This window comes from Monodon monoceros, unplaced genomic scaffold (genome assembly GCF_005190385.1).
Source record: "Monodon monoceros isolate NGI ecotype Baffin Bay Population unplaced genomic scaffold, NGI_Narwhal_1 Contig5856_ctg1, whole genome shotgun sequence".
Taxonomy (NCBI): Eukaryota; Metazoa; Chordata; class Mammalia; order Artiodactyla; family Monodontidae; genus Monodon; species Monodon monoceros.
Window position 1 is genome coordinate 1 of NW_021701637.1, and position 12,351 is coordinate 12,351.

Here is a 12,351-nt window from a genome sequence, read left to right on the forward strand (position 1 = left end):
GGTCCTGGCTGGACTGGGGCCGTGCACCTCATACTCCTGCTTGAAGCCGTAGCCCTCGGCCGTCTTCATCTGGTTGATGTGCTGCAAGAGGTCGGCCACACGCACCGCGGGATGCAGCTGCCCCGTGTGGTACGGGGAGCCCTTCCGGCCACACGGACGCCGCGGTGAGCCCCCCAGGAGGCTGCTGGCCTCAGTGACCCCACCACTGCGCTGGTCTCCTGTAGTCAGAGAAAGGGAAAGGGGTTTCTGATACACACGGGCCCCAGCCTGGGGAACCCCAGATGGACTCAGGGGGCCGAGGGAGGGAAGGGAGCACGGCCAGCGTGGAGGACGCCTGGGTTGTTTGCTGGAGCCAAGCAGTTGGCTGGGCCCACCCTGGGTGGCCCCTTCCCTGCTGCATCTGTTTCCCCATCTATAAACTGAGGGGACTGGTTCATATGAACTCGCAGGGCCCTTCTGGTTCGGCCCTGCCTGCTGTGATCCCGTGGTCCCCTCACCCTCCTGGGCTCCCCTGCAGGGCCCACCCCTCTGTGACTTCACGTGCTGCCTGCAGGGGGAAGTGCTCAGCAGAGCCCATGACATCCCTCCTTCCTTCCCCTCTTCCAGGGAACAATCTGGAACATTGACAACTCCCAGCAATTACCCCCATTCAAAGACAAGCAAGTCCCGAAGCTAGCTGCTGCCGCCACCCCTTCTGCAGATTAACGGGAAGCACCTGAACAGAGGCGTTTCTCCTGCGCAAGCATTTCCATTGTCAGCCTGTGCGTAGGCTCAGCCCGTGGGGAAGAGGCGGAGAGGTTCACGGTGCCCCACAGGCCCCGGGAAACTGTCCCCTCCCTCCAGACCACCCACTTCCTGGCTCTCCTGGTCAGCATCCCCAAGGACATCCCACCCTGGTCCTTAGATCAGGTCCTGGGATTGAGAAAACAGTCCTGCCCAGCCACACCCACCTTCCAACACTCACTCCCACACACTCATTCCCTTCTCCTGGCCTGGGAGAGGTGCAGGGGCGCATTCTCCGCGTGTCTCACCGCTGCTCTCTGCCCAGCGGGGCCTAGATGCCAGCCCTCTCCCTGCCCTGTGCCTTCACACATGCTTTTCCTCTGCTTCAAACACTCCCCCCTTTATGCCTGCTGAACTCACACTCATCCTTCAGGTCTCAGCTAAAATGACCCTCCTTGGGGAGCCTTCTCTGGCTGGTGCCTGGCCTCTAATTCCTAGTCATGACTAACAGACAGAATGAATGCAGCACCGGGACGGACACCACCACCCCCCTCCTCTGTGCAGCTCCACTTCCCCGAAGTCCAATCTCTGCCTCTTCAATTCAGGGAGACTGCAGGCCCTGCTTGGGTTCCCCTTCCTGTGCTGAGGTTTGAAAACTGCCTCCAAGTAGAAAGGTGATGCCAGGCAAGGCTCACCTCGTGTGTTTCTCTTCTCTCGGGAATCACAGTCATGAGGTGCCTGGTACCCGATGTCTGAAAACAACTGTTTCACGTATTTTATCCAGATTTCTAGCTGCTTACAGCTGGAGGGCAAGTCATGTGCCAGTTACACATTCGTGGTCCAATGCGCCAAACCCTTAGTTTTTCAGATAGGGAAACTGAGATCCAAAGAGGAGAGATCTGCCTGATGTAGTGGTTGTCCAGGTGTGTTCCAGAAAATACTGGTTGTGCCAGATGACTCAACGGTATTCCATTAAAAAGAAGAGAAGGAGGATGAGGAGGGGCTCTACGTTTTAAAGGAGTCTGTGAAATTGTTTTAAACAAAAATAAGTAGGGTTTTTTTTCCCTGTTAAACCTCTCAGGGCTTCCAACAAGTTAGTGTGTATTTTAAATCTCCAAGAGATGGAGGAAAATAACAATGTTTCACCTCCCTCTTTCACCACGGAAAGCTTGTTTCATGAAACATCCTCAGGGGAACACAGTGTAATACGGTGATTAAGAGACATGCTCTGAAGTCAGACAGGCCTCAGATCAAATCCCAACTCTGCATGTGACCTTGGGGATGTTAATTACTCTCCAGAAATTTCCCTTTTCCTATGACAAATGAAGGTTAAAACTGTTACTCTCCAAGATGATGATGTAAATATTCAATAAGATAACGTGTATGAAGCACCCAGCCCAGTGCCTGGCACATGGGCACCTGCAGATGGAGCTGTTGACATGATCAGGAGCTTCCAGGAAAGGCAGGAACCTCTGGAGTCCCAGAAAGCCAGAGCAGCTGTTTGACAAGAGGTGGCCTTTCTGTCTTGGTCCTTCTCCACCGTAGGATCTTGGTCCAGGACCTGACAATTCTAAAGACCATCTACCACAAACACACAAGACAAGCACAAAGGTTTCAAGAAAAAAAGATTTCTGCTGGCTCAAAGAACTCAGAGACGAAGGGGTCCTAAGTGTTCTTCGTGGAAACCATGCCAACGGCTCCATAGAGAGCTCTCCGGGTGCAGAATCCAACAGCTCATCCCAGAGATCTTGAAGGGTTGGAAGCCCTGATACAGCCTCACAAGTAGGCATGGAACCATCTTGCGATGGGTGAAGACAAGCAAAAAATCCCACTTGCTTGGGGTCCAGACAGGAAGCCAGAACCAAAGCTGGGCAGCTTCCAGCTGAGCCCGAGAGCAACACAAGATGTTCTACAAATAAGACCACCCGAAGACAAAGGACGATGAACAATGATGCTGCCAAGAAGACCCTCCATTTCCTGGGGCCCAGAGAAGACAGGTCCTTACTCTTCTCACCCATGAATTACCATGGGATTTCACTCACACTCACACACACACACACACACACACACAAACACACACCGCCCCCCCACTCCCGCCTCTCCCATACACACACATACCCCGAGAACCAGCTTGCCCACAGCTGGAAGCCCCTGAAAGGGAGGAAGAGAGGAAGGAAGGTAAGAGCCAGCCATCAGCTTCAAGGTCACCACTCAGGGGCTCTCCCAGGCTCTCTCCAGCTCCATTATGATTGGCGGACAATTTTGGGGAGTAACCACTGGACAGTTGATGTTTTGCGGCGAGGGCTGAGGCCCAGAGGAAAGAACACTGGGTGTGGAACCGGAGAAGCCTGAATGTGAAATCTGACTCAAGCCGCTTGACCTCTCTGGACCTCAGTTTCCTCATTTGAAAGTGGAGATCCTCAGACTTTCCTCAAAGATGGGCACTTTCCCCGATTGCCATCCACCCTCAGATGAGGACAGGCCACCGGTTATACAATCTAGCAGCACATTATATTTTTCCTTCACTACCTGCAGTTAGCAGATAACTTTAAAGAGACACAGTCTGTAATAAGAGCTAACAACATCTAACATGCTGAGTGCGTCCACATGCCTAGCATGATTCTTAAGTCATTCAATCCTTAGAATATCCCTATGAAGTAGGTGCTGTTGTTATCCCCCCCTATTAAACAAGGAAACTGAGGCCCAGAAGGGTTAAGTCACCTGCTCCTTAAGTGGAAGCATCAGGATTCAAACCCAGGCCCAACTGACTCTGGGATCCTGTTGTCTTTCTCTGTTTTCCTCTCCCTGATAAAGGGGCATTTGTGGTGTCAAATAAGGGGCACTTATTTGACGAACCATTTGGCCGGACCCACTGGTTCCCACACAGGTCAAGAGCTCCGGATGGACAGGGCCCAGAGGGTTTGAGGGTTTTCATAGGCAAGATCAGAGTCGAAGGGGGCACGTTCCAACATCTTGGGAACATCCCAGCTCAACATTTACTCAGCACGGGAAGTCCCTATTTAAAACTTCCATATTGAGGATACATCAAAATCAGCATGGCTTTCTGTTCTAAACCACAAAACTCTGGCCTCCACTGTTTGGAAAGAAAAGAAGGAAGTGGCGGCTAGACCAGCATGGGGCATAAAGAAAGAGAGAGAAGCCTTGAGACTGAGCTCCAGTCTCCCGAATACACCTTGAGCTTCCCAGCCGTCACACCTTCCCCCGTGTCCTGCATCCTGCCTTCAGGGGCCCCGCCCTCCTCACCATCAGTCAAATCTTATCCATCTCAGCCGAAACCCTGACCTCCCCTGCCCAAAGGTGTATCTTCTCAAGACTATGGCAGCACTAACTGTCCCCACTACCCCCTGGCAATTAGCCTAGTGTGGACTTCCCTGGGTCAATCTCATCTCCCCAACTAGTCAGTGAGTTCCTTGGGAGCAGAACCCGTGTTTCCTGGCTCACTGCATCTCTCCATAAGGCTCAGCAGCAAGGCATGTGCCCACACCACCTTCACCTCCCACTCTCCCCAGCACCCACTTGAGTTTTCAGCCCAAGCAAACCTCTCCATGTCGTCCTCTGTGCCCACCTCCATGCATTTACACATGCTGTTCTTCATGCACATTTGCCTTTTCCTTCCCATCTCTGCCGGTCCAAATCCTACCCGGTCCTCTAGGCCCAGCATGATACAGCAGAAACAGCAATTTGCAATTCAGAAAGACCTGAATTTAAATCCTGACTCGGCCACCTTCTGCTTGATCTGGACAAGTGATTCTCCTCTCTGGGTCTCTGTTTCCTCATTTGTAAGATGAAGGGTTGATAACAGCTACTACTGTGTGTGTAAATTTAATGAGGGAGGTCACAAAGAGAACGTGATGCATAAATGCATGTCAATGAATTTGAAAACATAAATGAAATGGACACATTCCTAGACAACTATAACTTACTAAAAGTGTCTTGAAAAAAACAGAAAGCTTGAATAGTCCTTTACTCCTTTAAATAGATTGAATTAAAAGTTTAAAATGTTTCCAAAAAGAAAAAAAAAAAAAAGATTATTTCACAGGTGAATTCCACCAAACTTTCAAGGAGTCAATTACTCCAATCTCCCATGATAAGGAAAAAAGAGAAGAGCCCTCAATGCTTTTTTTTTTTTTTTCGGTATGCGGGCCTCCCACCACTGCGGCCTGTCCTGCTGCGGAGCACAGGCTCCGGACGCACAGGCCCCAGACGCGCAGGCCCAGCAGCCAAGACCCACGGGCCCAGCCACCCCACGGCATGTGGGATCCTCCCGGACCGGGGCACGAACCCACGTCCCCTGCATCGGCAGGCAGACTCCCAATGACTGCACCACCAAGGAAGCCCTCAATGCATTTTATAAGACAAACAGAATCTTGATACCAGAAACCAGACAAAGACAGTATAAAAAAAGAAAAATTATAGGCCAATCCCATTCAGGAATACAACTTTAGAATCTTGAACAATATTATAATTATACTGAATCCAATAATTCATTAAAAAAAATTATGCATGATGACCAAGTTGAATTTACCCCAGGAATTGAAGGTTATTTTAACATTAGAAAATCTAAAAATGTCACTCACCTCACTAACAAACTAAAGGAAAAAAATATGGCATCATAGTAAATCCAGAAAAAAAAGCATTTGCTAAGTTTAAGGCCCATTTAAAATAAAATCTCTTAGCAAACTAAAAACTGAAAGGAATTTTGTTAATCTGATAAGACATTTCCTCCAAAAACCTATGGCAAACTTCATTCTCGCTGTTTTAATGTTAGAAGCATTTCTTTTAAAACCAGGAAAACAAGACAATGATTTCTGCTATAACCACTTCCGTTTGAGGTTCCAGCCAGTGCCACGCGGAAGGATAAGGAAAAAAAGGATAAGAAACGAGAAATAAGAAACAGACTGTCAATATTCACAGATCCTTCGTACTCAGGAAATCTGAATGATTCTACAAATTAGAATTAATCAGAAAGTTTAGACCCTGAATAGCCAAAGCAATTTGAGAAAGAAGAACAAGGCTGGAGGTATCAAGCACCCTGACTTCAAACTATACTAGAAAGCTACAGTAATCAAAACAGTATGGTACTGGCACAAAAGCAGACATATAGACCAATGGAACAGAATAGAGAGTCCAGAAATAAACCTACATACATATGGTTTATTAATCTATGACAAAGAGGCAAGAATATACAATGGGGAAAAGACAGTCTCTTCAACAAGTGGTACTGGGAAAACTGCACAACTACAAGTAAAATAATGAAACTAGACCATTTTCTCATACCATATTTAAAAATAAACTCAAAATGCCTTAAAGACTTAGGCATTTTTCCAAAGAAGACATGCAGATGGCCAACAGGCACATGAAAAGATGTTCAACATCACTAATCATCAGGGAAATGCAAATCAAAACCACAGTGAGATATCATCTCACACCCATCAGAATGGCCATCTTCAAAAAGGCAAGAAATAACAAATGTTGGTGAGGATGTGGAGAAAAGGGAAGCCTCCTGCACTGTTGGTAGGAATGTAAATTGGTGTAGTCACTATAGAAAACAGTGCAGAGGTTCTGCAAAAACTTTAAAATAGAACTACCGTATGACCCAACAATTCCACTTCTGAATATTTACCCAAAGAAAATGAAAACACTAGTTCAAAAAGAGATATGCACCTCAATGTTCTTTGCAGCACTATTTATAATAGCCAAGATATGGAAGCAACCTAAGTGTCCAATAACAGATGAATAGGTAAAGAAGATGTGGTATACACACACACACACACACACACACACACACACACACACACACACAATGGAATATTACTCAGCCATAAAAAAGAATGAAATCTTGCCATTTGTGACAACGTGGATGGACCTGGAGGGTATTATGCTTAGTGAAATAAATCAGACAGAGAAAGACAAATATTGTATGTTTTCACCTATGTGTAGAATCTAAAAAGCCAAACAAATAGACAAATATAACAAAACAGAAACAGACTCACAGATATGGAGAACAAATTAGTGGCTGCCCGAGAGGAGACGGGTGGGAGGATGGGCAAAACAGATGAAGAGGATTAAGAGGTACAAGCTACCAGTGATAAAATAAAGTAGTCACAGGGATATAATATACGGCACAGGGAATATAGTCAATAATATTGTAATAACTTTGTATGGTGTATAATCTATAAAAATATCAAATCACTATATTATATACCTGAAACCAAACCAACTATACTTCAATAAAAAAAGAAAGTTTATCAAGGTGTATGGTTATAAGATCAACATCTATACATATAAAAATCAACTGCATTTCTCTATATGACCAATACTTAGAAATATGATATTCTAAAAATGTATCAATACCATTTATGCTGGGAAAACTGGACATCCATATGCAAAAGAATGAAGTTGGACCCTTATCTAACACCATACACAAAACTTAACTCAAAAAAGACTAAAGACCTAAATGTAAGACCCAAAACTATAAAACTCTTAGAAGAAAACATAGGGCAAACGTTTCATGACATCAGATTTGGCAAGGATTTCTGGGCTATGACACCAAAGGCATAAGCAACAAAAGAGAAAAAAAGACAAAATGGACTACAACAAAACGTAAACATTTGTTCATCAAAAGATACTATCTGCAGAGTAAAAAGGCAACCCACACTATGAGATAAAGTATTTGTAAACTGTTCATCAGATAAGGATTAATATCCAGAATACATACAGAACTCCTAAAACTCAACAACAAAAGGACAAACAACCCAATTCAAAAACTCTCCAGATAAAATACACAAATGGCCAATAAACACATGAAAAGATGCCCAACATCACATCATCCAGCATTAGGGAAATGCAAATCAGAACTATGAGATACCATCTCACATCCTTTACGATGGCTGCTATAAAAAAAACTGTCTTGAACAGAAAACAAGTGTTGGCAAGGATGTGGGGAAACCTGGAACCCTTGTACACTATTGGTGGGAATGTAAAATGGTGCATCCACTGTGGAAAACAGTATGGCAGTTCCTCGAAAAATTAAAAATAGAACTACTATATGATCCAGCAATTCCATTTCTGGGTATATACCCAAAAGTATTGAAAGCAGGGCCCCAAAGAGATATTTGTATACACCCATGTTCGTAGTAGCATTATTCACAAGAGCTAAAACATGGAAGCAACCCAAGTGTCCATCAACAGACAAACGGATAAGAAAAGTATGTGTATACATACAATGAAATATTATTCAGCCTTAAAAAGAAAGGCCATTCTGGGAATTCCCCGGCGGTCCAGTGGTTAGAACTCTGTGCTTCCACTGCAGGGGGTACGGATTCGATCCCTGGTTGGGGGACTAAAGATCCCACATGCTGTGCGGCGTGGCCCAAAAATTTTTTTTAATAAATAAATATTTTGTAAAAAGCGATTTTAAAAAACACTTAAGAAAACAAAGGCAATCTGAAAGATGCTACAACATGGATGAACCTTGAGTACATTATGCTAATGGAAATAAGCCAGTCCCTAAAGACAAGTACCGTATGATTCCACTTAATATGAGATAGAGTAATCAAAGTCATAGAGACAGAAAGTAGAATGGCGGTTGCCAGGGGCTGAGAAGGTAGGGAAAGGGGCGTTTAATGGATACAGAGTTTCAGTTTTACAAAATGAAAACTGATCCAAAGATTCAAAGCAAGTTCATCCAGCAAAGTTTTCCAAGGAACTTGCAAAGATGATTCTAAAATCTGTAAGAAAGAGAATGAGCGCAAATAGAGCCAAGACACCCCTGATGAAGAACTAAGTCGGGAGGGCTTGATGTGTCAAAAATCAAGACCTAGATAGCTAGTTTGCTATTGGTACAGGAATCACCAAACGGGCTGATGAAAGAGAATAGGGAGCCAAAACACAATCCATATATGTATGGGAATGTGATATATGATAAGGGTGGCACTGCAAATCAGTGGTGAAAATATGAACTATAATACCTCATTCTGGGACAGTTGGTTTTCCCTATAGAAAAAATAAAATCCTTAATTCATATCACATACAAAAATCAACTACAGATGGATAAAGATTTAAATGTGAAATGCAAAATATTAAAAGTTTTAGAAAAAAGTAAAAAATATCTTACGACCTTACATAAGGAAGAATTCTTTAAGCAAGCACAAAAAATAGAAATCAAAAAGGAAAAGATTGATGAACTTGACTGAATTGAAATAAAAATCTGTTCATCCAAAGATACTATAAATAACCTGCAAAGATGAGCCACAAATTGGGAGAAGATATTTGCAATTCATAAGGGACAAATGAGTCTCATCCCAAATATATAAAGAACTCCTAAAAACCACTAAGATAGCAACAGAAAACCGAACAGAAAATTAGGTAAAAGACATGAACAGGCATTTTATGGAAGAAGAAACCTGAATGGCCAATGATGACTTGCAAATATATTCAACCTCGTTAGTAATCAGAGAAATGTAAATTAAGACTATAGAGAATTACCATCTTATACAAACTAGTTTGACAAAAGTGAAGAAGCCTGGCAAATTTTGATCTTGATGTGGAGCAATGGAAACTTACACCCTGCTGCTAGGAGTGAACACAGGCAAAGACACTTTGGAAAACAATTTGACACTGTCTTATAAAGCAGAACAAGCACATACTTTATAATCCAGCAGTTCTACTTCCAGAATCTGCTGTGCAGGTGCATCTGGAGATTCATTTAAGAATGTTCACAGCAGCCTCGTTTGTAATAACAAGAAAACTAGGAACAAATCAACTGCCTATGGATGCCAGAATGAAGAAATAAATTGTGATATATTCATACAGTGGAAAGCTATACATCAGAGAAAATAAATGAACTACAGCAAAGCTTCCACCTGGGTAAATATTGGAAACATGGTATTGTGTTGAAAAATAGAGAGCAATTTCATTTCTATCAAGCTCGAAAATGAGCAAAATTATATAATGCACTGTTTGGGGACACATGCACATATGGTAAAATTACTCCCAAAAAGGCAAGAAAGTTATAAACATAAATTTCAGGGGAATATTTACACGTAAGAGGGAGGTAGGGGATATGGAAGGGGCACCCAGATGACGTTCAAATTCACCAGCGGGGTTCACCGGTGTTTGGTGTATTATTATGACTTTATGATTTTCATAAATGTTATTTTTTGTACAAACCAGCACTAAGTAGAATAAAAAGATATGTGATGAAGCAATTTATGACAGGTTCCTAGCATATACAGCTGACCCACTATACTCTCCCTGCAGGCCAGGCACAGCACTAAACGATGTACACACATCCTCTTATTTAGTCTTCCAGCAGCCCTAGCAGAGATTATCTTTACTGTCATTTTATACATGAGGAAGCAGACATCCAGAGAGATTAAGCCACTTGCCCCAGCTCATGCACCTAAGGGGATCTGAGATGCAGACTGAGGTCTGACTCCCAAGCACTTCCTCTCACACAGCAGGAAAGAGACTGTTCTGATCCCACAGCAGCGCTCCCTCCTCTGAGTCCCCAGAACTCTTCCCACAATTGACTTGTGAACTCGCACTCCTCTTAGATGAATCTGTGTCTAAGTCCTCAATTTTCCTAAAGCTCCTCCAGTACAAAGATGATACCTGTGCCTTCTCTGTGTTCCCAGGGCCGGTGCTGGTACCCAGCAGGATGCTTAGTACTGTTGGTTCGGGGTGTTACAGAATCATCTGATGTGGGGCTCTGGGCTGTTGGCTCAGAAGTCTGGGGGAGGAGTGCCTGGGGGCCACGAGGAAGGGCCGGGCACTCACCCCGGGGGCTGTAGCCATGGCCGTCCATGAAGGAGAGGCCCAGCCGCTCATCCTCCTGCAAGGTGCTCTGGTCCGTGAAGCTCCGGTCCACGGCACTCATCATGTGGGTCTTCTCCTGGCGGTAGTTGACCGTGGCCTTGGTCATGTTCACTGGCTTCCTGCAGAGGAGGGTTGATGGGAGACATGGGTGCTCAGCTGGGCAGGACAGCAGCCAGAGGTGGATGGGGAAGTCTGGCAGTCAGGGGGCCTTGAGGCCAGGAGCCAGTCTAGAAGCATCTCTGGATGCTGAGGGGGCTCTGCCTCCATCCTTTGCCCACCAGACCCAGTGAGCTGCTGCCTCCCCCAAGAAGGACTGGGCAGGGTCCCTGTCCAGGGGACCTTTGCTGACAGCAAGGGATGGAACTGCAGTGGCCTCAGGCTGGGATCTGTCTCCTAACTCTCATTGGCCCGAGGGCTCGGGAAAGGGGAGGAAAGTCACCCCGGGTGACTATTCTTGTGGCACGGCAGACAGTCGCTGCACCCCAAACAAGGGAGATGCCTGCCCCAGCTCCAGCCCCAGCAAGGCCCGTAGGTAACCTTCCTTCCTCCGTCCTCACCACACAGCTGCCCTAGGAACTCTTCCTCCTGCGGTGGGGTTGGACTACACTCCTTCATGGCAGAGTCTGGCTAGTACTCGGTCAGTCTCATAAGTTTTCACTGGGCACAGAATGACTCCAACCATGACTTCTTCTTACCCCCCAGAACCCCCAGGATGGTTGCACCACAGGCCACACCAGACTTGTAAAGAAATCCACGCAGGGTCCCTATTCCCGTCACTGCCCACCAGTCCATCCAGCCACCGGAAGCAGCAGAGAGAGAAGGCGAGAGGCCCTGGCCCCTCCCGAGAGGGCAGAGCTTCTGGAGAGCCCCTGGGCAGGGGCCACACAGCCCAGGCCTGCAGCCCAGCTTTACAGATGAGGATGGCCGTTTGTGACCCCAGGGAACTCGGAGGAAAGTGGGAGGGAGGACGGGGTGGGGAGGCAAGGGCCACAGCTCCAAGACCGAGGGGCTGCGCGACGGGCAAAGGGAAGGGACTTGGGACCTGCGCTGAGACTGGAGAAGAGCCAGGGCCCAATCACAGGGAAGGCTCGGGACAAGAGAGCCGTTCACCTCTAGGCCCTACAGCGTGCAGGGTGTGAGGCAGACCTGAGAGAGGACTTCCGGGTCACGCGGGCTCAGGGACACTGGTCATCCATGGAGATGAAGAGGCCAGTGCAGGGATCCCCCAGACAAACAGGCAAACTCCACTCAGCCCCTCCTGGCTCAAGAGCCGCCTGGGGTCCAAGGGGGACAGGATGACCTCTGGGTGCCCCTCCTGCCAGGACCTCGACGTCCTTCCTGTGCTAAGATGGCTCTGTGTCCACGCTGGGGACCAGTGCTGCCGTGCACTGCGGTGGGTGCGGCCTTCCCAGTCTGGACAAGAGATGGCTCAGCAGGCCCAGGCCTCCAGCTCCCAGCCCCACCCGCGGGCTCTGGGCATCACCCTTACTGTGGCCCAGGGCAGAGCCAAAGACCCCTTTGGGGGCAGGTGAGAAGAAGCCTCTATGGCTGTGACCTTGACCATCAACATAAGAGAGAAGGTAGAGGAGGAAGGGAGGTGAGGAGGGAGAAGGGGCAAGAGGACTGACAGAGGAGGAGGAGAGTAAGGGGACAATGACAAGGGGAGAGAGAGAGGGAAGGAGACAAAGGAGACAGAGGGAAAGAGGGACAGGTCAGACACCAGCAACCACAGGGAAGACAGACAGAGGACAGCCCGTCAAGCTGGCTGAACAATGGTGCCCAAGGAGG

At 46.7% G+C, this 12,351-nt stretch overlaps 1 protein-coding gene across 1 annotated transcript; it reads right to left on the reverse strand.

The window, feature by feature from the left end:
* Nucleotides 1-27: 27 nt before the first annotated feature.
* Nucleotides 28-12,065, reverse strand: LOC114890518 (receptor-type tyrosine-protein phosphatase U-like; the record flags this gene model as incomplete). The annotated part of the gene is made up of 2 exons (XM_029214062.1): nucleotides 10,525-12,065; nucleotides 28-218 (listed from the first exon to the last, which is right to left on the reverse strand). Coding segments are annotated over exons 1-2 (336 nt in total), but the record flags the coding sequence as incomplete, so codon positions are not given.
* Nucleotides 12,066-12,351: the final 286 nt, after the last annotated feature.